At 43.4% G+C, this 24,553-nt stretch overlaps 2 protein-coding genes across 5 annotated transcripts in view; both read right to left on the bottom strand.

The window, feature by feature from the left end:
• LOC102455363 (poly(rC)-binding protein 3-like) overlaps nucleotides 1-24,553 on the bottom strand; it is a 693,079-nt gene that overhangs the window by 188,916 nt on the left and 479,610 nt on the right. The window contains exon 1 of one of the 4 annotated variants that reach the window (XM_075921617.2): nucleotides 20,456-20,552. The exons of 2 other annotated variants lie outside the window; for them this stretch is intronic. The gene's annotated coding sequence lies outside the window, so the exon portion shown is untranslated. Of the gene's footprint in view, nucleotides 1-3,424; nucleotides 3,514-20,455; nucleotides 20,553-24,553 lie in introns of those variants that run through there. One more of the 4 variants, XM_075921616.2, reaches the window with a different exon arrangement.
• On the bottom strand, nucleotides 17,104-18,517 carry LOC149525353 (uncharacterized). Its single transcript, XM_089776007.1, has 2 exons — nucleotides 17,871-18,517; nucleotides 17,104-17,675 (listed from the first exon to the last, which is right to left on the bottom strand). The coding sequence occupies exons 1-2, from the start codon at nucleotides 18,418-18,420 to the stop codon at nucleotides 17,104-17,106; spliced, it is 1,122 nt and encodes a 373-aa protein (XP_089632133.1). The 5' UTR covers nucleotides 18,421-18,517.

Here is a 24,553-nt window from a genome sequence, read left to right as displayed (position 1 = left end):
GACTCCCTCATACTCACCTCAAGAACACATCTTTTGTCTGGGGGAAGAAGCTAAAATTATTATCCAGCCATGGCCTCTTACACATTCCTCTCCATTGACTGCAGTTTGAGTAGAATAAAAATAACCTTTCTGCATGTCAGGGATGTAGGCTGCTCCTTGGAGGATCCCTAATGTCATTATCATACAAAGCTAACATGTCTACTTTGCTGGCCTGAAATTCCTGACACAGCGACCACAAGGCCTACTGCACCAACAAAATCCCTAATAAGCCCTGAAGTGGTACCCAGGTTGTTGCGCTGGCCCTCTTGTCAGGGGTGAATTTCATTCTGCAGAAGAATAAGTATTGTGTCAGCAGGGAAACAGACATGCCCTGGATCGAATATGAGGTAAGGAGAGGGGGAAATTTTTTACTGGGGTGTAATGCTCACAAAGGGAGAGTCTCCTTTTAGGTCCTTGCCTAGCTCACTGCTTGTTCAGAAGGAACAGCCTTTACACTCCAGCACTGCACAAGACACAGACAAAGGTCACAGAGGAGTCAGGCTCGAAGAGACAGAGCCCTCAAATAGTATATACGGATAGACTGTCGCTGCAAAGGGCAATGTGTATTGTTCATTTCACAAGCGCTTAAAAGAGCAAAATACCTTCTGAGAAAAACAATTAGCCACTAGCTCCAAGGAGCAGAGGCAGGCTCCAAAGTTATTTTTGCCTGTTAGTGTTAAGGTAACAGCTGATTTTTTTCCTTACAGTAGCACACACACCAAGTTGTTTCAATTATATTTGAATACGGGGTTAGTTTATTTGTAAAGATTCACAAAAGAAATGACTAACTGTGCTAGTGGGTGTAAGAAGGTGTTGCTGGTTGACTGGTACGAAGAAGAAATTACTGTGTTTTTGGTAAAAGGTCTAAATAATGTATTTATTCACTGCTAGCTACAGAGCTAAAAATAATTCAAAACCACTTACCATCCTGCCTTTTAAGAGTTCAAAGAAGTGACGTGTTTGTGCCCTTAACACTCTATTTTCCTAATATTTCACATACATGAATATTGTTAAGCTGGGGGTTGGGTGAAACTTTGCTAAAGCAGATAGGTTTAATGGATACCTTTAATTTAGGATAAATGTAAAAAAACATCTTAAGCTCCTTTAGTTGAGGAAACAGGAGCTGCTGCTCAAAATGCGGGCTCCCATGCAAGGCAGGAGTAGGTGCTAGCTTGGGGGGTCTTCTCTGGAGTCTGAACACAAAGGTAAGGAACTAGAGGATGCTGGATAGAGTGACGTATGTATGAAATGTATGAAAGAAGCAGCAGAAACACCACAGAAGATCACAGAAAGGCAGTGAAGCCTGCCAGCCAGCCAGAGAAGCACTTGTAGTGTGGCCCTAAGAAAAACATAAGAGACAAACCCTTTAGGTAGAGTGCTAGTTGCAAAGAGGCTTGGAACCGTGACAAAAGAAAGCTGTCTGATGTTTGAATCTTACTATGTTTAGGTAAAGAAGACTTTGTGTACATTCTTTGTAAATAAACAGGATTCCATCAAAGGTATCTGACTCCATCATCAGTTTCTCCCCTTAACGGAAACAACTTGTAAGACCCCAAATATTGGCTAACTGGTTGGTGTCGAAAGGGGGGAAATATTTTGTTTTTATTTATATATAGATATGCAAAATAGCTAGATAAAATGAAGAACAGTTCCAGATAAACACAGTCAGCTTTCAGAAAGATTAAAAATCTCCAGTGAAGAGGTTTGGCTTAGGGTTAGAAAACAAAATGCTGCTCACGTTCATCTGTATTTTGAAAAAGAAAATTAGCATAGCTCATACAAAATGTAGACCAAGGACATTAGCTGCACTTCTGAATATGAATAATGGCACAATACTATTCATCATTTAAGACTATTACAGTTATGTATGCCTTTTATAGTCTAGCTTCCATAAAGCAAAATGTTTTTCTGCTCAAAATAGTTCGCCTGCTGGGGAGACAGAGCTCAACTTAATTTTGGTCTTCCATATTCCTAGAACTTTAGCAAATATTGTCCTTAGCAGTTATAGAAACACTAACAAGGGACATATGAATTTTAAAAAATCCTAAACATACAAAAAATTGACTTGAGGGGGATTTCAATTCTGTCACCAGAGAAATCAATACAATCTCATTCTCAGGAAGATAAGATATCTTGCCTAAAATGATCAGATCTTTTAATATGCTCTGTACATTCTGCTTTTCAATCATTTTATAGAAGAGAAGGCATGTAAGGAAATTCTTGATGCAAAGGCAGGTGGTAGATGGTTCAATATGTTGGTGCAATGAAAGTGCAAGTGCAATCATTGTGCTACTGCGGAATTTGACTAGCATTTGACCAGGCAGCTACTAAAGGGCTCTAGAGTTAATAATACATCTAAAAATAAGAAAAGCTTTTAAGTTTCTATTAGCAGTTTTTCATCATAAAGTACCATGAAAATACATATTGTATTGATGTTAGCAGACAATACTTAAATTTAGGTAAATATTGGCATTTCATGTCAGAGCTATCAAAACCTTATACAAAGCTACTTTTCTTAGAGTGTTCTTTGACAAATCATAGAACACCCTGGGCCAGATACACTGTCGTTAGGTGCAGCCACAAGAAAAAACTAATAGTAGGAGACCAGGAAAGAGAAAACTGTTCAATGTAAGAGTCAAAATCAGGAGAAGAAGGGTAGCCAACCAAGACTGACTTTTGGTAAATTCTTATCTCCAATCCCATAGCATATTTTATTCCATCCCTTTAAAATTTTTTTGAACATTATATAGAGAAAAATTACCTCAGGGTATGTCTACACTAACTTGTTAGTTCGAGCTAGGTAGGGTAATGAAGACAAGCGGAGTTGCAAATGAAGCCCGGGATTTAAATATCCCGGGCTTCATTTGCGTGTTCCTGGGCACCGCCATTTTTAAATCCCCCTTAGTCCAAACTCCGTGCCCGCGGCTACACATGGCACGGACTAGGTAGTTCGAATTAAAGATCCTAATTTGAACTACCGTTACTCCTCATTCCATTAGGATCTTTAATTCAAACTACCTAGTCCGTGCCACATGTAGCCGCGGGCATGGAGTTTGGACTAAGGGGGATTTAAAAACGGTGGCGCCCAGGAACATGCAAATGAAGTCCGGGATATTTAAATCCTGGGCTTCCTTTGCAACTCCGCTTGCCCTCATTACCCTACCTAGCTCGAACTAATGAGCTAGTGTAGACATACCCTCAGTGATTAGCCAGGACACAGCTGTTCAACTCATGGCAATACAACAGACCTTGGGCAAGTCTCTGTCTTTTTATGCCTCAGTTCCCCATCTGTAAAATAGGGGTAATAGTACTTCTCTAAAATTGTTAGGTGCTTATATACTTGGGTACACATAACCTGAAACTCAGAGATTTTGTGGTTGCTTACCTTTACCATAAGTGAAAGTGGTCTCCCTTAGTATATTCTCAGGGAAGGCTGGATCTCTGGACCTATTCCTGAAGGGATGGGAAAGTTTTCAGATAAGCAAACAGCAATTCTGCAGGTCTCTGTCAGGATCCCAACTCAAATACCCTGCCTTTTTACTGAGAGGACAACAGTCAAAAAGGTCATTTTGACAATCAGGTAGAACAACAAATCTGATTCCATAGATTCAAAGGGCACCTGCTTTCTGGCACTGAGCACAATGTTCAAATAGACAGAGCTCAATGCATCTCAGAAGGACACAAGAACTAAATTGCTAGGATGAAGCAGCATAAGTCCTTTTGATGGGAAATGGAAGACTCTCTCAATAGAATTAAAATTATTGACAGTGAAGAAACATGCTTTTTTAAGCTATTACCCTACAACCCGTGATCAAAGTCATCTTGTAAAAATGCTAGAATATGAGACACTTTGGCTACATGGTGCTGAATATGTCTCTCTGCGTCAACATTTGAATTTACACCACATTTTTCAGTCAGACCTGTTTGCTGATTTTCTCCAGGATACCAGACTCAGAGGCATAGCGAGTGTGTGATGTGCCTGGGGCAAAGGCAAAATTTGCCCCCCTCTACCACTTCACGGCAGGGCCCCAGACGTGGCACATGGCTGAGCCTGACCCTGGGAAGAGGGGCGGGGAGCTTGTACCATGTCTTTCCCGCTCTCTCCAGTGTGGGGCAGGGCCCCCTCACTCACTAACCCACCAGAAGAGATGAAGAAGGGTCAGGCTGGGGGCAGAAAAGCAGGGAGGAGGTTCCAGCCAGCAGTGGCAGGCGGTGGAGAAGCAGGCGAGCCAAGAGATGACAGGGGGAGTGGAGGGGGCTAAATTGGCGCCTCACTAGCGTGGCACCCGGGGGCAACTGTCCTCCCCCCACCCCGCTACACCACTGATCAACTGTCTAGAGTTGTGACAAAATTCCATAACAGGTTTTGTTTTGGAAATCTCCTTTCATGCGTCAAAATGGAAGGATTACATGCAGGTAGGCTGCGTAGAATACAGAGGAACCTAGGTAGAATATTCATTGTTATTGTATTAACCCAGTGTTTCTTTTGTGCCAGGGCTTACCAGGGCTGAGCCCTTCCCTCTAGGCTTGCCACATCAGTTACAAATGTAAACAAAAATGCTTGAGCCCCAACACGCCCTTCATTAAATTTAACCGCCATATCAACCCTTCCCCACGGGCTCATGAAAAGATAATACTTTCATGTCACTAGTTATCAGAGAGTACAGAGTCAAAATTTATCACTAATTTGTTAACGTTTCTTGGTACTTTTATACCTAAGTACTTAATTGCATCAGTTTGCCTAAGGAAATTCTACTGAGAAAAAGGCCCACTACATGATAAGCGGGAGATTTCCAATTTTCCCATTTTGTAATTAGATATTTCTCTGAATTTCTGAATTAGTGGTAGGAGGGCTGGAATAGTGGTTTCTAGTTTGGGTATATACAAAAGGGCCTCATCAGAATGTAACATCAATTTATATTCCAGGGACCCAAGATGCATGCCTTGGATATCTAGATGAGCTCATATAGCTATTACCAAGGCTTCAAGAGCCAAATAAAAAAGTAATAGAGACAATGAGTGTCCTTGCCTACTACCTCAGAAGAGGCTGAAAGTGTCTGAGGTCACATTGTTGATAATGATGCAAGAGTTTGGGTGAACCTAAGAACCTAACAGCATCCATACTGGGTGAAGTACAGAGATGAAGTTCTGCCCCACAGCATACAGGGTAGGGAGGGGAGCTGCTGGTGATTGGAGCTCCAACCACTGGCAGCTCCTCCCCTCCTTTCCCTCTACTATGGGGCTGAAACCCCACATGCCGGCAGCTCCCTTTCCTCCTCTGCAGGGAAATATGGGACAATATGCTAATTTTTTAAAAAAAGTTGGGACACCGGGTAAAGGGATTAAATAAGGGAATGTCCCAGTAAAAATGGGAAGGATGGTCACCCTGGGTCAGACTAAAGGTCACCCTGGGTCAAACTAAAGGTCCATCCAGCCCAGTATTCTCTAGCCAATGCCAAGTGCTTCAGAGGGAATGAAAAGAACAGATAATCATCAAGTGATCCATCCCGTCACCCATTCCCAGCTTCTGAAAAACAGAAGCTAGTGGCACTATTTCTGCTGATCCTGACTAATAGGCATTGATGGACTTAGTCTCCATGAATTTATCTAGCTCTTTTTAAAACCCTGAGTCCTGGTCATTCACAACATCTCATACTTTTGTTACTTGAGTTTGCAATCTAGGCGTCTGGGTAGCTTCTGTTAGTACAACAGTTGCAGCTACCCCAAATTCAAGGTGACAGTACTTTTATACCACATCACAGCATCATATATTCTCTAGCTATATTTATACTATATATAGATTTATAATATCTATATTATACTATATTTATATATTATCTTATTAATAATTAACTACCAAAATGAAAATGGCAGTTATTACAAGGCAGTCACCTCTGGAAGAGAATGCAGTAGCTGTTTAACCACAGAAAACCACCACACAAATTGAGGATAGAAAACAAGGAGCAGACATAGCACACATGAGCTCTTATTAGCAATCCAAAAATGCAACATACAATGGAGAAAACAGAATTACATTTCAAGAGTTATTATAAACAATAGGGGAAATGTTTGAAAAATTATCCACGTCTTTTCATAGACAATATACAAACACGAAGCAAAATTTGGTCCTCTCATGCTATAAGCTATGAAACCCCCCCTAAAGCAGTGTTTGATAACTGAAAATGATGAACCACAATTTTAAAAAGCTATCAGTTTAAAATTCATTCAAAGCTAATAAGTTTGTGAGGGTTTGAACGTGTTCCAAAAATAGGCACTTTACTTTGTCTTTGACACATACAGAACATTTAAAATAAAACTACATAAACAGCATTAAAATGTCATTTAATTAACTTGGATAGGATGGCTAAAATGGTGATGAGAACAGATCATTTGTCAGAATGATTTTAATTTAAAAACCGTTATTAGATAAATTAAATTTAGCAGAGACCAAAAGCACACATTTCCCCTTATTATTGCCTGTCAGCTAGTATTCTGTGGCCCAATGGGAGCTCTGAATGTAGAATGCTTGCAGAATCTCACTCTACATCTGAAGCACAAAGAAGATAAGTGGTTTAACTACATTGACTACAATCCATCTATATTTTAACATGTAGCAAAACCAGAAAACTTTGCCCTTTTTCCTAATACTATTATTTTCCAACAAATTTTGTATCTGTAATAGCTTTCCTTACTCTGTATTAAAATAAGAAACTTCTTTTTTGGATAATGAAGAACGTTACTATCAGTGCTTTTTTTATGATGGTACTGCCCAGTACTCAGTACCGGCACCTCCAGATGCAGTACCGGCACCTCCAGTTAGAGCTCAACAACTTTTCCCTGGAGTACCTTTTTTTTTTTTTTTTTAAATTACACAAAAAAAGCACTGGTTACTATACATTCGAAACCAGAAATTAATTTCTTTCTTTCTTTCTTTCTTTCTTTCTTTCTTTCTTTCTTTCTTTCTTTCTTTCTTTCTTTCTTTCTTTCTTTCTTTCTTTCTTTCTTTCTTTCTTTCTTTCTTTCTTTCTTTCTTTCTTTCTTTCTTTCTTTCTTTCAACATCTGAAGGGTATCCTAAACACTGTTATTCCCCCCCCCCCCCACACAAAATACCATTGGCCCTAAATGTAATAGCCAGGTTTGTTTTCAGACTCAAAATTCTCCTTCCATTTATAAAATATTCAAGCTGTGTTTCTAACTTTCTTTTAGGCTTTTTATTTAATTCAAATTTTTTCTCAGTTTAGTGTTGTAAGATAAAGCACTTTGTAACCAGCAGCAAATTATATAATAATCAGTTAATATCAGTCCTCTAATATAGTCAACCAGCCAGTGTATCAGAATTGGGTAATATACCTTTAAGTAGTTTGTGAGTGCTCTAGTGGCTCTGTGTTCAATGCATAGAACCTGCCAGAGCAAGGGTATAATAGCTACACCTTGCATGTGTATAATTAGTAAACATGGTTATTTGCTCCCCTTTATGTGGTCCTTTCATATTATGTTTATTGTGTAAAAAACTAAATATACAACCATCTGCATCCTTGAACAATAAATGCTTAATACATAAGTATTTGGTCTTTCATAACAACTTTCATCCAAATAAGAAAAGTTTGTTTTATTAACAAAAACAACCTAATTCTAAGAACACCCTTGTGAAATAAACTCTAGATGTTTCACTGACTGTATGGGAAATTGGATGTTGGAAGAACATAGTTGAGTTCTTTATTGAAGATGATTCATATCACCAGTAAAATTTTGTTTCCTGCCCAAATCTATTTGACCAATTCATTTCTAAGCTGCAGAGCTGCTGTACATGGGATAGAGCTACATGAACAAAATATTTCATATGATTTTTAAAATTACTTACTAAGGATGACTATGAGTTGAAATTTGGCCAGGAGCACTGGGTTTACTTACCACTTTAAGGCCTTCTTTGTCAGGATCTTGATTCACATCTCAGATAAAACACAATACCTTAAGTGGCATTGTAGCCCTAAGATTGTGGTTCGTTAATTCTCTAGAACTGAATAACTGCATGTAGCACTTATTATTCCTAATTGGCCCCCCATTAAGTACTCATATATGCCTTAACCCTATTTAGCTTGGATGATCTGTCAGGGTCACATGACAAAATGATACAAAATAATATGGCCATCATAAAATGTTTGCAACAGTAAAGCGAACAGTGATGATATGTTCAAATGCTTCAGAGGGGTAGCTGAGTTAATCTGTAACTGGAGAAACTTAAAAAACAACAAATAGTCTTGCAGTACCTTAAAGACTAACAAAACATATAGATGGTAACATGAGCTTTGATGGGCACAACCTACTTCTTCAGATGAAACGGAGTTATTAAAGGTCCATTTTTGAAATAAATAGGTGATGGGGGGAGAGAAGTGAAAAAAAGGGAAAGAAATAGTGAATTAGAGTCTCCATGCTACATGAAGCTGATAGAGAAGTTGCAAATTGTTCTTAAATACCCATTGTTTGGTTTTTTAATGTCATTAGGATGTGGAATGTAGTGGGCCATCCAACCAATGTCTTTATTCATACCTTTGTGCTAGGAATCAAATCTGTAAATGAAGTTAAGTTTCCAGGCTTCCGTGTGCATTTGGATTGTGGAAGTGATGATATGGTAGCCACTTGTCTGGCTTTGATAGGGTATTCCTCACAGTAGCCAGCATATCAAACTGCTCGATAACTGACAACCTCAGTTTTAGAAACATCAATATTACAAAAGACCAATTGTATGAAACTCTGTTCCTCTTCTGGGAAAAAAAATAAATCACACAATGGAAGTGATGTCAATGAAGAGCAAATGCCTTCAATGCATTGGAAATTGTTCTGCTGTGATGTGAAGAATAAGACAAAAGTGATGTAGTGCACTTGCAGTTGCACACTGCTATTTTGTGATGTTCAATGTTATGAACTTTTTGATTTTATGCACAGTTTGTAAAGTAAGGGCTCTGCTCTAAATAGGTCTCCTTTGTTTCTATTCTTCCTCTTTGTGTCATTCTCTTCTCTTTCCCAACCCTATTCTTTCCATCTTTTGCCCCATTCCGTAAGCCTCCCAGAAGTCCCTTAATGTCTATACTCCCCTTTGCCATTCGAAAATCTTCTTCCTCCTCCTGTTCCTCTTGATCTTTCTTTCTGAAAACTCCCCTATCCTTTCCAGCCTCCCTGCCCCCCCTTTTTTTTGCCACCCTACCCATTCATTCTCAATTTCTCACTCCTTCCACATCCAATCTCCCTGTATTCAAAGCGCACATCTACACAGCAGGGCTAAAGTCAGAATAAGCTATGCAACTTCAGCTACGGCAATTGTGTAGCTTAAGTGGAAATAGCTTATTTCCACTTTAGGCACCGTACACACAGCAGGAAGTCAAAGGAAGAGCACTCTTCCTCTGACTTCCCTTACTCCTCATGAAATGAGGATTACAAGAGCCAGAGTAAGAAGTCCTCCAGCTCGACATTATTTCGAAATAATGGCTTGCTGTGTAGACACGCTCTTTGTTATTTTGGAAGAATGTCAGTTATTCTGAAATAATGCTGCTGTGTAGATGTACCCAAACTCTCCTCCTTAAGAGGAATGCAGTGTGGAGGAAATCCAGAAACTCTTCCATTTTTTGCAACTTGTGCAGAGTTCTTCTGAAATATGTTGTGTCTGTTGTCTCACAGGCCTCTCAGGCTAGAATATAGCAATGAACTGTACACAGTGCACATCCCCATACCAACATGAGGGAGAGATTAGCAATTCAAGAAGTGTGAATAACCAATTTTTGTTTCAGTAACAGAACTGAAAAATGGTGAAAAATTATTTGGGGCTCAGCTGATTTTTTTTTTAATGGTGAAATGAAATGCTCAAAAAAGTGTGATTTTGAGTCGACCAACACATTCTGGTTGGCCCAAAATAAAATGCTTTGTTTTGATTTTGAAGTTTGAAACATTTAGTTGGTGGGGGTTTTAAAATAAAATGGAGAGAAATTACAAAATCAAATGTATTTCCAAGTCAATTTGAAAATGAACAATTTTGACTTTTCAGATAACTGTCCATAGTTCATTTGTTTATTTAGTTAGTTAGTTACTTACTTAGAAAGCAATTTCCTGAAATTGACAAGAATGCTCAAATTGTTTCAATCAACCAAACTCCGCATTTTTGGCTAAAAAGATTTTGCATGACATTTTTTGCCCTGGCCGTGCCTCATTTGCATATGTTCTTGCGCAAGACTGGACAGTGTAGACGAAGCCTGCTGTATTAATTACAGTTAAAAAAAATTCCCCTCGTATCTTCAAAGCTCTTTATCTGGGCCAAGCAACAGGCAACTCAATACTGTACCAGCAAATGTGGCACTTCTGACACTTTCTAAGAGGTTGGATGTTGAAAATAATATAAATTCTGTTCACTGATCACAACTAATTATAGTGGCCAGGAACTGGTGCATCTGAATACAAAAATATCATAAATATATAATCTGTCTTTTAGGTAGATAGAACCTTATAATAAAATCAGAAATAAAAAGTATAAAATCTATAGACAGTTCATGAGATTTTTCTCTTTGAATTCCTCCCTCAGATGTAAAGCCCTTAAATAGGCCATTATGTAGTCAATCTCTTATTTAACTAGAATTACAGCACTTACTTTGCTTGAGAACACCATAGATAGTCATAATTGTTTATGTACCAGTTTTCAAGGATCAGTAACTATAACTCCTGTATATTGATTACAATCCAGGTCTTTCAAAATATCAACAGTTATCATTAGAAGAGTGACGGGTTAGTTGTAATGGAAGAGGCGTGCTCTTGGAATGGGGAATAATTCAGAATTACGCATGTAATACACATGCCGTAATACAGTCAACCCATTAGTTCACACAAAATGACAAGCTGCTTTCGCTCGGGAAGCCTGTGTTTCCAGGCAAAGCTCTACAATGGCCCATGACTGATTAACCTGAGCGCAAATTGATGACACTGATAACCTGGAAAGTTGATTGGCAAAGGTGCCGCCTTGGTTATCACTGGACTTATCTGACTTTATGTGAAGTGGATCCGTCCAACAGGAAGCTTGCAGGATGACACTAAAGAAAGTCCAGTCCCGTTTACTTATTCACTATGTCCCAAATCTTCAGCCCAGTTTCTTGGCCCAGCAGCTGGACATGATATTGGGTCATGTCAATACCCAAATACATACCCAGTGTAGCTGGAAGACTGGGGACTAGGAACTCCAGGCTATGAATGATTATGAACTCTTTCCATGGATCTTCTCCAGTTCCAACCCCCACCCTGCCCCTTTTCTGATGGATCTGTTTTGGGTCTGCTGCTGTTGCAGGGAACGCCACAGCAACAAAGGTACCATGAAGGGCAACACACACAATGTCTTTGATAGATGTAACACTACTCTTTAAAACATGCCTCCCACCCTCTAAAAATGTATGTTCAGTGACATCAGCCTCAAACAATTGCCATTCAAATGAACCTGTCTTAGCTTCTGAATCAGTTATCATTGTTCAGAATACAAAATCAGGGGAAAGGAAACAGGATCAATAAGTAGAATAAATGTGACAAAATACATCTGAAAGATCATTGGGCTTAGCAAGTACATTGCTGCCTCCCAATGGCTTAAAATCAGTGGAAGGCTTTTTCCTCTGGAGCAGGCTGTATAAGATTGTTCTTTAGAATTAGGGAGTCTAATTCACACTTCTGTGAATTGTGATCCATGTATGTAAGGTTATTTTGGCACACACATCTCTTTCTGTGCAAAGGGGAGACTTTGCTGTCTCTTTGGTAGCCTTTATCCCTCTGCTGGGGCAGTGGAAGGCTTCCTTTGCTCTGGGGATCCAAGTGGTAGTGGTGAAGGAGAGAATAGACCAGAGGAGATGTGCTTTATTCCTCTACCAGCCCTGCACAGATCAGTTACAGGAGTGTGACGGTGAGCAGAACTTGGTCCATAATACCTAGGATTCTTTTTTTCAGGGTTTCTTTAAAAAACAGGTTCATGAGACAGTTATATTGTGAACATTCTTTCCCAGGATAGTCACTGATTAAATTATATTGTATCTATAGAAGATGGGTTGAGAAGTAATGTTTTGGGGCTATGGAAAATTTTTAAAAATAATTCTTCATAACTAATCTTTATGGCACAATATCATCTCCAGTTTTATTTTTCTATTTCCAAGATATATTTCAAGTTACTCCTTCTCCTGCTTCTTATTATGCAAACCACAAACTGGCAGATATAACTTCTGTTTCAATAATAAATCTAACTTGGTTTTTAACTTCTTTATAGCCATTTAAATTGAAGAATACTATTGCACCCTTAATAAAACTGCTCTGCTCAGCCCATGATGTTTGTCTAACTGCTGAAATAACATTAGCCATTTAAAATTAGAGATCATCACAGGACTAGTAATCTGGATGCTCAGAGTTTGTACTGCCCAAGGCTATTCTAGGCAGGTCCTATTGGATTTTACTTCTGGCAGAAGTTCCAAAAATTCAAGGAAATACATACACACAGAGACATCATAGGTATACAGTTAGACTTGGCCAATAAATGGTTCGGATCAGATACATGACCTGGGATTACTGCATTCCAGGTGGAGTGCCCTTACTATTGGCCTATTGACTATTCTTGACTGTGTTTCTCCCTCCTGCCCACGCTCTGCCTCCCTTTTCCCCCTCCTTTTTTGATGAGAAATTCCACCCCGGACTTAAGAAGCTTTTTCTAGTAAAAATTAACCCTTTAGGGGAAAGCATCAGTTTCAACGAATTGACATTTTCAAACAAAATACTCTTTAATTAAAAGTATCCTGACCAGCTCTATGTACAGTATATATCACATGTAATTATTTATTAAGATAAGTGTATTCAATTCAATATTGAATCATGAATGTTTTGCTATAGACCAGAGAGCATTGTAATTCTTTAGTTCTACACAAAGTACAGCAGTAGTAAATAGTTCAGATTTCTGAGTTCTTTTGACATTGATTAGCTGATGTGAACAAAATAAATTAGCATGCTATTACATGTTCCTGGTATATGAGTGGTGATGAAAAATTAAAATAGTGTTGTGCTCTTAGATTAAGATCCAATTCATGTTGGTAACATCTGAAATTGGGTAGGCAAAACTGACACTCAGAAGATTTAGACTTAGAGCAATGGGTAAAGATCACTCTGTGCCTCACTTGGAAAAGGAAAATTAAGTCTACACTTAGGCAATATCTATTGTTTGGATGATGAAAACAACAGAGTCCTTCTCTTTCAGGAATGCAAGAACTAAACGCATCACTGTCCCCTAAATTGGAAAGGAAACAAAGGCATGGGATTGATATGTAAAAGGAAAATAAAAGGTGTTTGTTTGGATGATTCAGAAATACGGATCTATACTGCCTAATTTATTAGTGAACAAAAGGCCCTGCACATATATACTTTTACTTCTAGCACCACGCACAGGCAAAAGAAAACAACATTTATTGGGGAACAATTACAATAGAGGTGGAAAAAATGAGCCAGCCCAACATTGTGGAAGAGGCTAGAACCTGAAACCATACGCCAGATTTTCAAGGGAGCTTGGTTCTATTTGAAAACATGGGAAGGTGCGTGGGCAAAGCCCGCCCACGTTCTAAAAGCCCCTTTTAACAGCCTTGCGGGAGGGACAACTGGACCGATGTCCAACTAATAACGGGGGACAAATAATGACAAAAGAATCAAGAGGTGTGGGTCACAGGTTCAAAACAAGGGAGCCAGATAGGGACACCGAGCAGAGAACCCTGGACAGTGCCCACTGCTCCTCAAAGCTGTCAAGGGAGCCAGTGGACGCCGCCCAGAGGAACTCTGGGAGTTTGGTAGAGACCATCACCAACATACAAACTCAAGAAAACAACTTCTCCTCTCTCTGTGATTGCCTGATGTGAAAGAGAAGTGGGGTGGATCCACAAATTCACAGTACAACCAAGTATCAGAGGGGTAGTCGTGTTAGTCTGGATCTGCAAAAGTGACAAGGAGTCCTGTGGCACCTTACAGACTAACAAATGTATTGGAGCAAAAGCTTTCTCGGGCATGCATCTGACGAAGTGGGTCTTTGCCCATGAAAGATTTTGCTCCAGTATATCTGTTAGTATTTTGCTCCAATAAATCTGTTGGTCTATAAGGTGCCACAGGACTCCTTGTCGCTTTTGCAGTGCGACCAAGGAGGCAGGAAGTAGCACAACATTGGCTTTCTTGTTCCATTTTCTATATGGTGTCATCTGCTGGCAGAAGGAAAGGGATGCAAAAACCATTCTGATCTATACAAAGAATGGGCTTGTTTCATTCTGAAATTGTGTTTAGTTTTTATTTTATCTGAGCCTGTTCACTCATATCTATTACAATGAGTGTATGGTCAATACGTAGAAATCAAGGAGGTGAAACCACGTAAAACAACACAGTCCAAGAAAACACAGTTATGATATATGGGTATTTAAATAGCAGGACAAATTGGTGGCAGTACTCAGAAATAGTTTCAGGCACAAATCGCTTAGTGCTAAATTTGTTCCATCCTCTCAGACACATGCATAAAGACCTGCTGTCCACTGTCTTGTACTTAGGGGAGTGGAGACTGGCTTGACATAGGCACTGCATCTACAGTCCACATACTGTATTAGCAGTGATGCTAGAGCTCCTTGCTTATCCATCTAATACAGAGTTTTTTCAATCAGGCTTTGCCTAGGAGTTCAGAAGTTGGCTTTAAATATGAAAGATCAGACATGCACTCTAAATAATATTCCTCCACCAGCGTGGGGTTTTCTTTAACAGTGTAACATGGCATTTCACAACTCTATTCCACTGCTTTCCCTTAGGAAAGGAAACAATAACACAGGGAAATGGTTTTTTTTCTATTTATCTGATACACATTCCTTCCTTCTTTCAATATTTAGAGCAGTGGTCCCTAAACTTTTGGGGCTGCCCAGCACCCGGGGGTGGGGCTGTGCATGTGCCATGCACCTGGGGCACAAGAATGGCTTGGGCTGGCCCTGGGCGCACATAAATGCCATGGCGCCCACAGGCACTGTGTTGGGCACCACTGACTTAGAGAATGAGGGTACGTCTACACTACAGCGCTAATTCGAACTAACTTAATTCGAATTAGTTAATTCGAACTAAGCTAATTCGAACTAGCGCATCTAGAACTAAAAACTAGTTCGAATTAGCGTTTTGCTAATTCGAACTAGCGCGTCCACACTGATTGGATGCAGGGGGGCATTTAAGGGCAGCTGAAACCGGTTCTGGCAGGGCATCAGGTCAGCAGTTGCTTTGTGTGGCTGCTGTCTGAGGCTGAGGTTCGTGCTTAAAGGGACCCCCCTGGACAGCCAGTTCTCAGCTTTTCCTGCTTGCTTGCCAACCTCGCCGAGGGACAGCAAAGCGTCGGTCTCTGTGCCCGTCTGTGTCGGTGCTTCCCTTCGGGAGGGCCGCTGCAGGTGGCAACATGGAGCCACGGCTCGCCCTGCACCTTCTGGTGCACGTTCTGGACTTGCTGCTGCAAGCCTGCCAGCAATGGCTCGAGGCTGCCTGGCACCACCTGGTGAATGTCAGCCCCCTGCCTCTTCACCTGGCTGCCCTGGGGGCCGTGGAGGAGCCGCGGCGGCGCCCTGGCACCGGCGTGCCCCGCCGCGTCTGGCGTCTGGACACCAGCACCGACTGGTGGGACCGCATCGTCCTGGAGCGCTGGGACGACCGACAGTGGACCCAGAACTTCAGGATGAGGAGGGACACCTTCCTGGAGCTCTGCAAGTGGCTCGCCCCTGCCCTGTGCAGAAGGGACACTCGCATGAGGCCCGCCATCCCCCTCCAGAAGCGGGTGGCCATCGCCTTCTGGAAGCTCTCCACGCTGGACAGCTACCGATCCGTCGGGAACCAGTTCGGCGTGGGGAGATCCACCGTCGGAGCGGTGCTCATGCAGGTATGGCGCTCGTCGGCCACCGAGCCGGGGGGGAGGGGCGCTGCGAGGAGGGGATGGGCCGCCCCAGGGACAAAGGGGGGGCGGGAGGAGGTGAAAGCGCCCCGCACCGGAGGGGTCGGGCTGTCCCGGCTGTACTACATGCCGCCAGGGGGGTTGCTTCCGGGAGTGGGGCGCGGGGCACTGCCAGGGCACGCACGCTCCCAGCCACCCGGGCGCCCCACTGATTGGCGCTTTGCTGTGTCTCTCTCCGCAGGTGGTCAAGGCCATCAACCAGGTGCTGCTCCGCAGGGTGGTCCGCCTCGCCGACCCGGACGCCGTCATCCGGGGATTCGGCGCCCTCGGCTACCCCAACTGCGGGGAGGCCATCGACGGGACGCACGTCCCCATCCGTGCCCCGGAACACCAGGCGTTCCGGTACGTCAACAGAAAGGGGTACTTCTCCGTGATCCTGCAGGCCGTGTGTGACCACCGGGGCCAGTTCACGGACATTAATGTGGGCTGGTCCGGCAAAGCACACGACGCCCAGGTGTACCACAACTCCTCCGTGTGCCAGCGGCTGCAGGCCGGGACCTTCTTCCCCGACCGCCACATCAGGGTCGGGGACGTGGACATGCCCGTGTGCCTGGTGGGGGATGCCGCCTACCCACTGCAGCCCTGGCTCATGAAGCCCTACACGGGGCACCTCAATCCCTCCCGCCAGGCCTTCAATGCCAGGCTGACCAGGGCCCGCATCATGGTGGAGGGGGCCTTCAGGCGACTGAAAGCCCGCTTTCGATGCCTCCTCACCCGTCTGGACCTGGCCGAGCACAACATCCCTCCCGTGGTGGCGGCATGTTGTGTGCTCCACAATTTGTGTGAGCGGAAGGGGGAGGCTTTCCTGCCAGCCTGGATGGCTGAGGCTGACCGCATGGCTGGACACTACGGTCAGCCCCGCACCGCCGCCATCCGGGAAGCCCAGCGGGGGGCCGTCCGGATCCGGGAAGCCCTGCGGGAGAGCTTCCTGGTGGAGGAGGAGGAGGAGGACTGACCTCTCCCTGAATGCCCCACTGGGGCCTTCTTCCACCCTACCCCCCTTCCACTTTCCCCTCCCTATCTACTGTAAAATAAAGACACCTGTTTTTGAAACAAAAACGTCTGTTTATTTAACATAACTGGGTGCGGGAAGGGAGGAATGAGGGTTGGAGAGGGGAGGGGGAAACCTGGGACGAGGGAGCTGGAAGGGGAGGGAAGGGAGGAAGGGAAAGGAAAGCTCAGGGGTGGGAGTCTGGCTGCCTCTCCCGTCTCGCCACACTGCGGGTCCGGGGGCGTCGGTGGGAAATGGTTGTGGAGGGGGGGGGGCAGGAGGGACAGGGGGTGTGGAGGAAGCAGGAACAGAAGCAGGAGCAGGAGCAGGAGGGGGAGCGGGAGCAGGAGGGGGAGCAGGAGGAGCAGGGGGAGCAGGGGGAGCAGCAGGAGGAGGAAATGGGAAGCGGTCGAGCAGGCTCTGGAGGTGGCCTCGCAGGGCACGGCCCTGCTCCTCCAGGGCCTCCAGACTCCTCCGGCGCAGCCTCAGGTCCTCCTGGACCCAGTGGTCCTGGAAATGGAGCTGTTGATCCAGGAACCGGAGGTGCCGCCTCTGGTACTCCTCCTGGTTCCTGGCTGTCCTGCTTGCCCGGGCACGGGCAGCTGCTGCAGGCGGTGTGGTGTGCCCTGCAGTCCCAGGTGCTGCAGCTGTGCTGCAACAAGACCAGCGGTCAATTACCCCAGGGGCCCAGGTGTGTGAAACCCAGCTCCCCTCTGCAAGGCCAGGGCCCCTGTAGGATCCCCAGCTGCTGCTCCATGGTGGGCAAGGCCCAGGCGCACGGTCCCGGGGCTCCCTCTTGCCCCAGCCCCCCGTACACATAAGGGGAACACGATAGTACTTACAGGTGGACGCCTCCCCGGCCTCAGATGATGCAGGCGAGCGGCTCTGTGGGGTGCCTCGGGGATCCCGGGTCCCGGGCAGGCTGGCGGCAGACTCCTGGCTCTCAGAGCCCTCCTCCTCCTCCTCCGTCTCCAGGAGTGAGCCCTCTGCCCCGGGGTCAATCACGTCCCAGGGGGCAGGGACGGCATGAGCCCCCAGGAGGCGGTCCAGGGCGTGGAAGTGGGGGCAGGCCTCTGGGTTGGCCCTTGGCTGGCAGGCCCGGGAGTAGGACTGCCGCAGGTCTTTGACCTTGCAGCGGACCTGCTCTCGGCTGCGCTGGTGGCCCCTGGCAGCCAGGCTGGCAGCCATGCGGCCATAGACGGCCGCGTTCCTGTGGCTAGTGCGGAGATCGTGGACATTGGAGGCTTCTCCCCAAACCTCGATGAGGTCCATGATCTCCGCACTTGACCAAGCGGGCGCCCGCCTTTTGCGCCCCCGGGCAGGCTCCTGGGAGCCGCCAGGTTGGTCCTGGGGAGCACTGGAGGGCTGGGAGCCCTCGGGTGGCTGGCTCATCCTGTGGCAGGTGCAGGGTCTGCTGGCACAGGTGCTTGCAGCCTTGCAACTGGCACAAACTGTGTAGCCAGCCCGTGGCCCTTTAAGGGCTCCGGGGCCGGGAGGGGGGCAATAGAGTTTCCCTGGTGTTGGCCAAAGTGGCCACCAGGGAAACCTGGGAAGCCTTAGCCTCCCACTAGTTCGAATTAAGGGGCTACACAGCCCTTAATTTGAACTAGCTAGTTCGAACTAGGCTTAATCCTCGTAAAATGAGGTTTACCTAGTTCGAACTAAGCGCTCCGTTAGTTCAAATTAAGTTCGAACTAACGGAGCGCTAGTGTAGCGCCTAGGAAAGTTAGTTCGAACTAACGGACGTTAGTTCGAACTAACTTTGTAGTGTAGACATACCCTAACTGACTAAATACCACACACATTTTGCTAGTAAAAAAAGGGAACTATCTAATGCCTGTCCAGTGCCCCAAAATAAGACCATCTGTATTGAAAAATGTCATTTCAGTCTCAGATTCAGAATACAGTCTTTGTGTCTTTAGGTAGCTGTTGCATAATTAAACAAGATATCAGAACTGGACACTGGAACAGATCCCAAAAAATCTGTCATAGAAGGCTTTTTCCGTTTATGAAACAAACAAAATTAACAACTAGCCACATGAAAATAAAATTCAATTAAAAGCAACAGAACTCCTGGAATTAAATCTTAGCACAGAGGCTATGGTGCACACTCTCACAATTCAAGACAGGGGGTTAATCTTTACTGAGAATCTTCTGGACGGTTTTAGTTTGTGCCACAACTTTAAAATTTACTTTAAAATATTATGTGGTGTATTTTACAAACTTCAGTAAGGCATAACGGGATACCGGAGATCAGAGAGGAACAGAAATATTCATAGCTACTCCAGAGGACTACACCAGGGCATGCCCAAAGCAGAATCAATATTACCACTAGCAACTATCATTGTACACTAGTCCCAATCCTGCAATCAGATGCATGCCAGTGGCCCCTTATGCTTTTGAGAAATTCCATTGAAGTCAATGGGTCAGATCTTCAGCCTGAACTCAATAGCCATTGGATTCAGCTGTGCTAGTTTGCACAAGCTGCTGAGATGGTTCAGTGTGTCCCTACCTAGGCTGAGGAGCACAGAGCCTTTGCGTGTGCACATGTTTTATTTAAGAAAGGAATTTCAAATTAAAATAATTATCCTGAAGCTTTCTGACAATATCTTTCCAGATCTACACAGGGGAAAAACCCTCAAAAACTAAAACAGCAACTTCCTCATGTTTTCGGGGGGGGGGGGGGGGGGAGGAGAAGGAAGGATTGTTAATTGCTATTAAAATTATGATGCTTACTTTTCCCTAAAACAATAATTAGCATGTAAGTCTTCATACAGAGTTGTAGTGCTGGATCTTTGGATCTCATGTGTTAACCAAAGATGCTTTACATATTTTATGAATGAAGTTGCTGTTGAATGACTGAACCACTTGTCTATCATTACTCTAAAAGAAATTGACTAGCAGTCCACATGTAGCAGACTAAACTACATTATTTTATCATCTAGTAACAGTATTTATGGAATAGTTCAGAAAAGGACATATTGTTCCAGTCATCTGCAACAGCTGCTGTAGCTATAGATGAATAAAACATTTTGACACTGATTTTAACAATAGAAGAAAATAGTAACCTAACAAGTGGTAAGCACTAGTATCAATGGGAAACATTCCTAGTCTATTTAGCTTTCATTTTATCATCCCTAATTACCTGACAAGGAAACAGACTATTTTATTCTCAAGTATTTTATCACAATTGTAACCCTCAAAGAGCTCTCTTATCATCCTATCAGATTCTGATTTCCCATGCAGAATGAATGTATTGATGCACTTATATTAAATGGTGTACTCACAGCACATTCATTCAGATTCACATGCTAGATTTCTTTCCTTCATAAAAAGGCATCTTTGAAACATGGCTAAAAAGCCAATTCAGAAAAAGTTGTCTTCTGAATATAAAGCTGAATAGCACATACAATCTCAGTATACTCACAGGCATGAATCGGTAACACTCTGCACATTGTTCTGAGCATAATGGGAAATGCCATCTATGCTGGGTGGGGGGAACCTTTTCCCTGATTGGCTGTTCATCCCAAGCTGCCTGGCAAAGGTTTGAAATATGCAATGCAGGGAAGTGATATTCTGTGGCATTCATTCAATTTACCTGTGCCAGACTCCAGGGAGTCATACCATTAAACAACAGCTCCAGTGGGTCAATAAAGTTAACTTAATTAAATTGCTTTCCCTCCCTCATTCCTAACTAGGAAGATTTAGGGCAGAGGGACACAGCTCTTGCTTGGAAAGAAAAGGATGATTTAGTTAATCATCGGATGAAGACAAACAGACATTTTGTCAATAATTACACTCGCCAAGCAAAGTGCTAGTTTAAAATTAAAACAATCATGTATTATGAGAAAAGAGACTATATCTACTAATGACCAGCCATTAATAATTTTTCAAGCACTATATATTAAACCCACTACCGAAAAGCAAGGAGCAGTATCTTCTTGTTACATTTTGTACCCCTTAAAGCAGACATTATAATTGCATAAGTGAACTGTGTACAAAATGTACCATCATGGCTACAAGCACAACCAACACAAGCTCTTAATTTGAGAGAGATTGGTACCTAGTATCTTTTTGGTCATGTGGCTCTTTGTACTTTAAAAGGAAGTTACTTTTAGCAGTCGTTCTATTCTACACTAAGCAGTGCAAGTAGCGAAGCCTAGAGTTGAGGTTGCCAAACCATTCCATTTATAACACTGCACTTTGCTGTAGCTTATAACTTTGCCAAAAACTTTTAACTGTTGAGACTGAAATTTTCCATGCCAGGAGTCTGATTCGGGCAGATCAGTTTTGGAAAGCTTTAGCTAAAACAGTTTAACCATCTCTGAGAATGAGTTTAGGAAAAAACACATTGCTATATCCATGTTAATAAATTATTATAAGTATTTCCATTGAGATACTACAGGACTGCCATGCTTTGGAGCCAGGGTAGCTAGATGTCATACATATGCTTTTTTCTGTCCCTGTGAAAATGCCCTCAAATGTATAAGCTTTAAAAAAAACTCAGTTTGTACATCCTCATTAGAAGCTTCTTAGAGTCTCACCGCTATATTCTCTGGAGATTCTATCTGCACTGGACATGTTCCATTCCCTCTCGTGATGATACTTGCACCATCCCATACACAGCAATTAGGCATGCTCCATCCCAGGACTGCAGGGGCTGAGCAGTAATGTCCCTACAACTGCTCTTAATCACAGCCAGGGCCTGCTGTGGCAACAGGCATAGAAACTGGCAGCAGGGAGACTGTCTGTGCTCTCAATGCTTCCCCTACGCCTGCCTCAGAGCCTCCCAGGCAGAGTGAAGGAAAGGGAGAAGGAAAGAATAGCAGCAGACTTAGGGCATATCTAAATGGAAGATCGATGCTGCCGTGATCGATCTTTTGGAGTTTGATTTAATGAGTCTATTTAAGACTCACTAAATTGAACTCAGAGGGTAGGGGAACCTTTTTTTGGAGGTATCCTGGAAAAGCTATGCCATGTCCAAGGAATGCATCTGCTTTTCCAAAAAAAATTCTTTCACCATCCCTGTAAACCTTGTTTCAAAAGGAAGAAGGGATGGCTCGAAAAAGAAGGTTTTTCCAAAATTTCGTGCTATGTAGACACGCCAAATTTCAGAAAAGTCTCTTTCAAAAGAAAAGTGGAAAAAGATATGCAAATTGCAGTTCACAATTTGTGTCTCTTTTCCTGACTTTCTTTGTAGTGTAGACCTAGCCTTGATTCAATGCTCCCTTTTAGTGTAGACCTGTCCTTAGAGTGTGAGGGTCCATGGTTCCAAATGTCCATTGCTGCCTTGTTTGGCTTTATTCCAAGTCTTTACACTCTGTCGAGTTATTGCTGATCTGGTGCAGCCAGGTTAATCACAGATAACCATGAGCCTGCTGCCAATCTCTAGCTAGGTAGTGTCCCTTCTGATGTCAAGGGGCCTTTATCTCCAAAGTGGGCTTTTTGACCAAAAAGTACCAATTAGCAGTGACTGGTGATGATGTCAGTCCTCTTGAGACCAATTCTTCCTTATACATGCCTATTACTGATAAAATCAAACCATGTTATGCTCATTAGTCACTGCGGGCAATACACCTGAAATTCCGTCAACCTCCAAATGTCTTGTTTTGCAGTTCCCATATTTCAGATCCATACAAGAGGATTGAAACGACACAGCTTTGTTGAATTCATACTTTTGAATAGAATTTTATCTTTTTTTTGGTGGCAGGGGGCAGAGCAGCTCCAGATGTCAGTACAGGTCCTTCATGGCTGAGGCTTCTAAATGGATTTTCTTAATGCCCATTTGTTGACAATGAACCACTTAGATGAAATCACCAGCTACTTCCACAGTTTGTTCTTCCCCATGGGTGTATTATATCACAGTTTTTGTGCTGACACACTAGATTTTTTGGTTTTGTCCAAGAAAACCTTACCTTTCAGCCTGAGGTAGCTCTGCTTGAACTATCTAGTGCAGTGCTTCTCAAACTTTAGCAAAATGACAACCTCCCTATTTATATTTCAAAAGTTTCCAGGACTCCCACCCTTTCTCTGAAACCCACCCCCCACTCACTTCAACCCCCTTCCCTCTGTCACTCACTCTCCCACCCCCTCGCAAGAATGGGGCAGGGCATTAGGGTGCAGGTGAAAGCTTCGGCTGAGTGTGTGAGTTGTGGGGTGGGATCAGATGAAAGGTTGGGAGTGATAGAGGGAGCTCTGGGGTGGGGCAGGAGAGACGGGCAGAAGTTGATCAGCAGAGCCCGTTGATTCCCTGAATGTTCTTCATGGGCCCCCATGGGTCCATGGATCTCACTTTGAGAAATACTGCTCTAGTGGATCTTTAAGGTCATTTGCATCCTGGCCAAAGATGGTGACACCATCTGCATAATCCAGGTCAGTAAACAAAGCTGAACTGACCATTATACCACTATCTGTGGAGATAAGTTCAGAGAGCCAATTCACTGCATGGCAGAGCAGGACTTGAGCCAGGACACATCCCCGCTTCTTCTTAGATCTTGAGTGAAACCTGTCAGATCTATGAGTTCCCCATCACACCCACTCTTAAGACATAATGGACATCTTGCATTAACCTCAGCAGGGTGTCAGGGATGCCAGGGCTTGTGGAGCCTTCTACAGGACAGCACTAACCACAGAATTGAAAGGTGCCTTTACATAGAACATATGCTGCTGTCAAGGGAGGACTGAATTTCTGATGGAGCTCAGACAAAAGACAAAGAGCAAATATAGCATCCCTTGTAGTAAGTATAGCAAGTTTAGAGCAAGTATAGGATCTGCCCAACCAGACAAAATGTTGGTGTCATGCTACACTTAAAAACTCCCTGGCTAATCTGAAATGTTAGGGTGTTACGCTCTTGGGTCCAGCAGCATTTTCTTTATGGCAGAGCAAACCTCTTCCAATATAAGTATTTCAACTTAAGTGTTGGTGTCAGGGATTGTACCTACTACTAATACATCTACATCTGGCCAAGGACTCATTTCAGAATGATTAAATGCAGTTTCATACTATTCCTTCCGTTTCTGAGAACTTTTTTCTTGGGTTGGCCATGTTTTACTGTTTGCCTTATTCATCAGCATAAACCTTGCACGAGGTCCAGGTTTGGATTGAAGTAACTGAATAGCTTTAAATGCAGGTTGTAATTTTTTAGATTCTACTCCCTTTCCTGCTTCTTTTGCCAAATTCTTAAAATAAATTCCACAATCCACCTTTGCTCTCTCCTGAAAAATTTCTTGTTAATGTTTACATTCAGTGTCAGCATGGGGCCATCTGACCTCAGGTTTCTTTTGCAGAATTTGAAGCATCTTAGCAGGTACCTTGTGAGTGAAACCCTTGGCTTTCAATTTTGGAATGGCATCTACAGCATCTTAGGCTGCCCAGCCTGATTCTACCTTATATGGCCAAGCACCAAGTGTGCCAACCTTAAGGAAGGAGGCAGCCTAATTAAAATGTAGGAGGGGGAAGAATGGGGGGAGGGAGTACACATACATACCCACTTCATTAAAAGACAGTGATTAAGGTTGCAAAGTC

Source organism: Pelodiscus sinensis, chromosome 2 (genome assembly GCF_052426305.1).
Source record: "Pelodiscus sinensis isolate ZL-2025 chromosome 2, ASM5242630v1, whole genome shotgun sequence".
NCBI lineage: Eukaryota > Metazoa > Chordata > Testudines > Trionychidae > Pelodiscus > Pelodiscus sinensis.
The sequence above is the reverse complement of the archived record's forward strand: the minus strand, read 5'-3'. Positions and strand labels throughout refer to the sequence as shown.

What these genes read in the sequence shown, in the direction of transcription:
- LOC149525353 (XM_089776007.1), bottom strand. Translation starts at nt 18,420, where the DNA reads ATGAGCCAGCCACCCGAGGGCTCCCAGCCCTCCAGTGCTCCCCAGGAC. An exon ending in GGCCGGGGAGGCGTCCACCT is followed by an intron (nt 17,676 to 17,870) that starts GTAAGTACTATC and finishes GTTGCAGCACAG; the next exon opens with CTGCAGCACCTGGGACTGCA.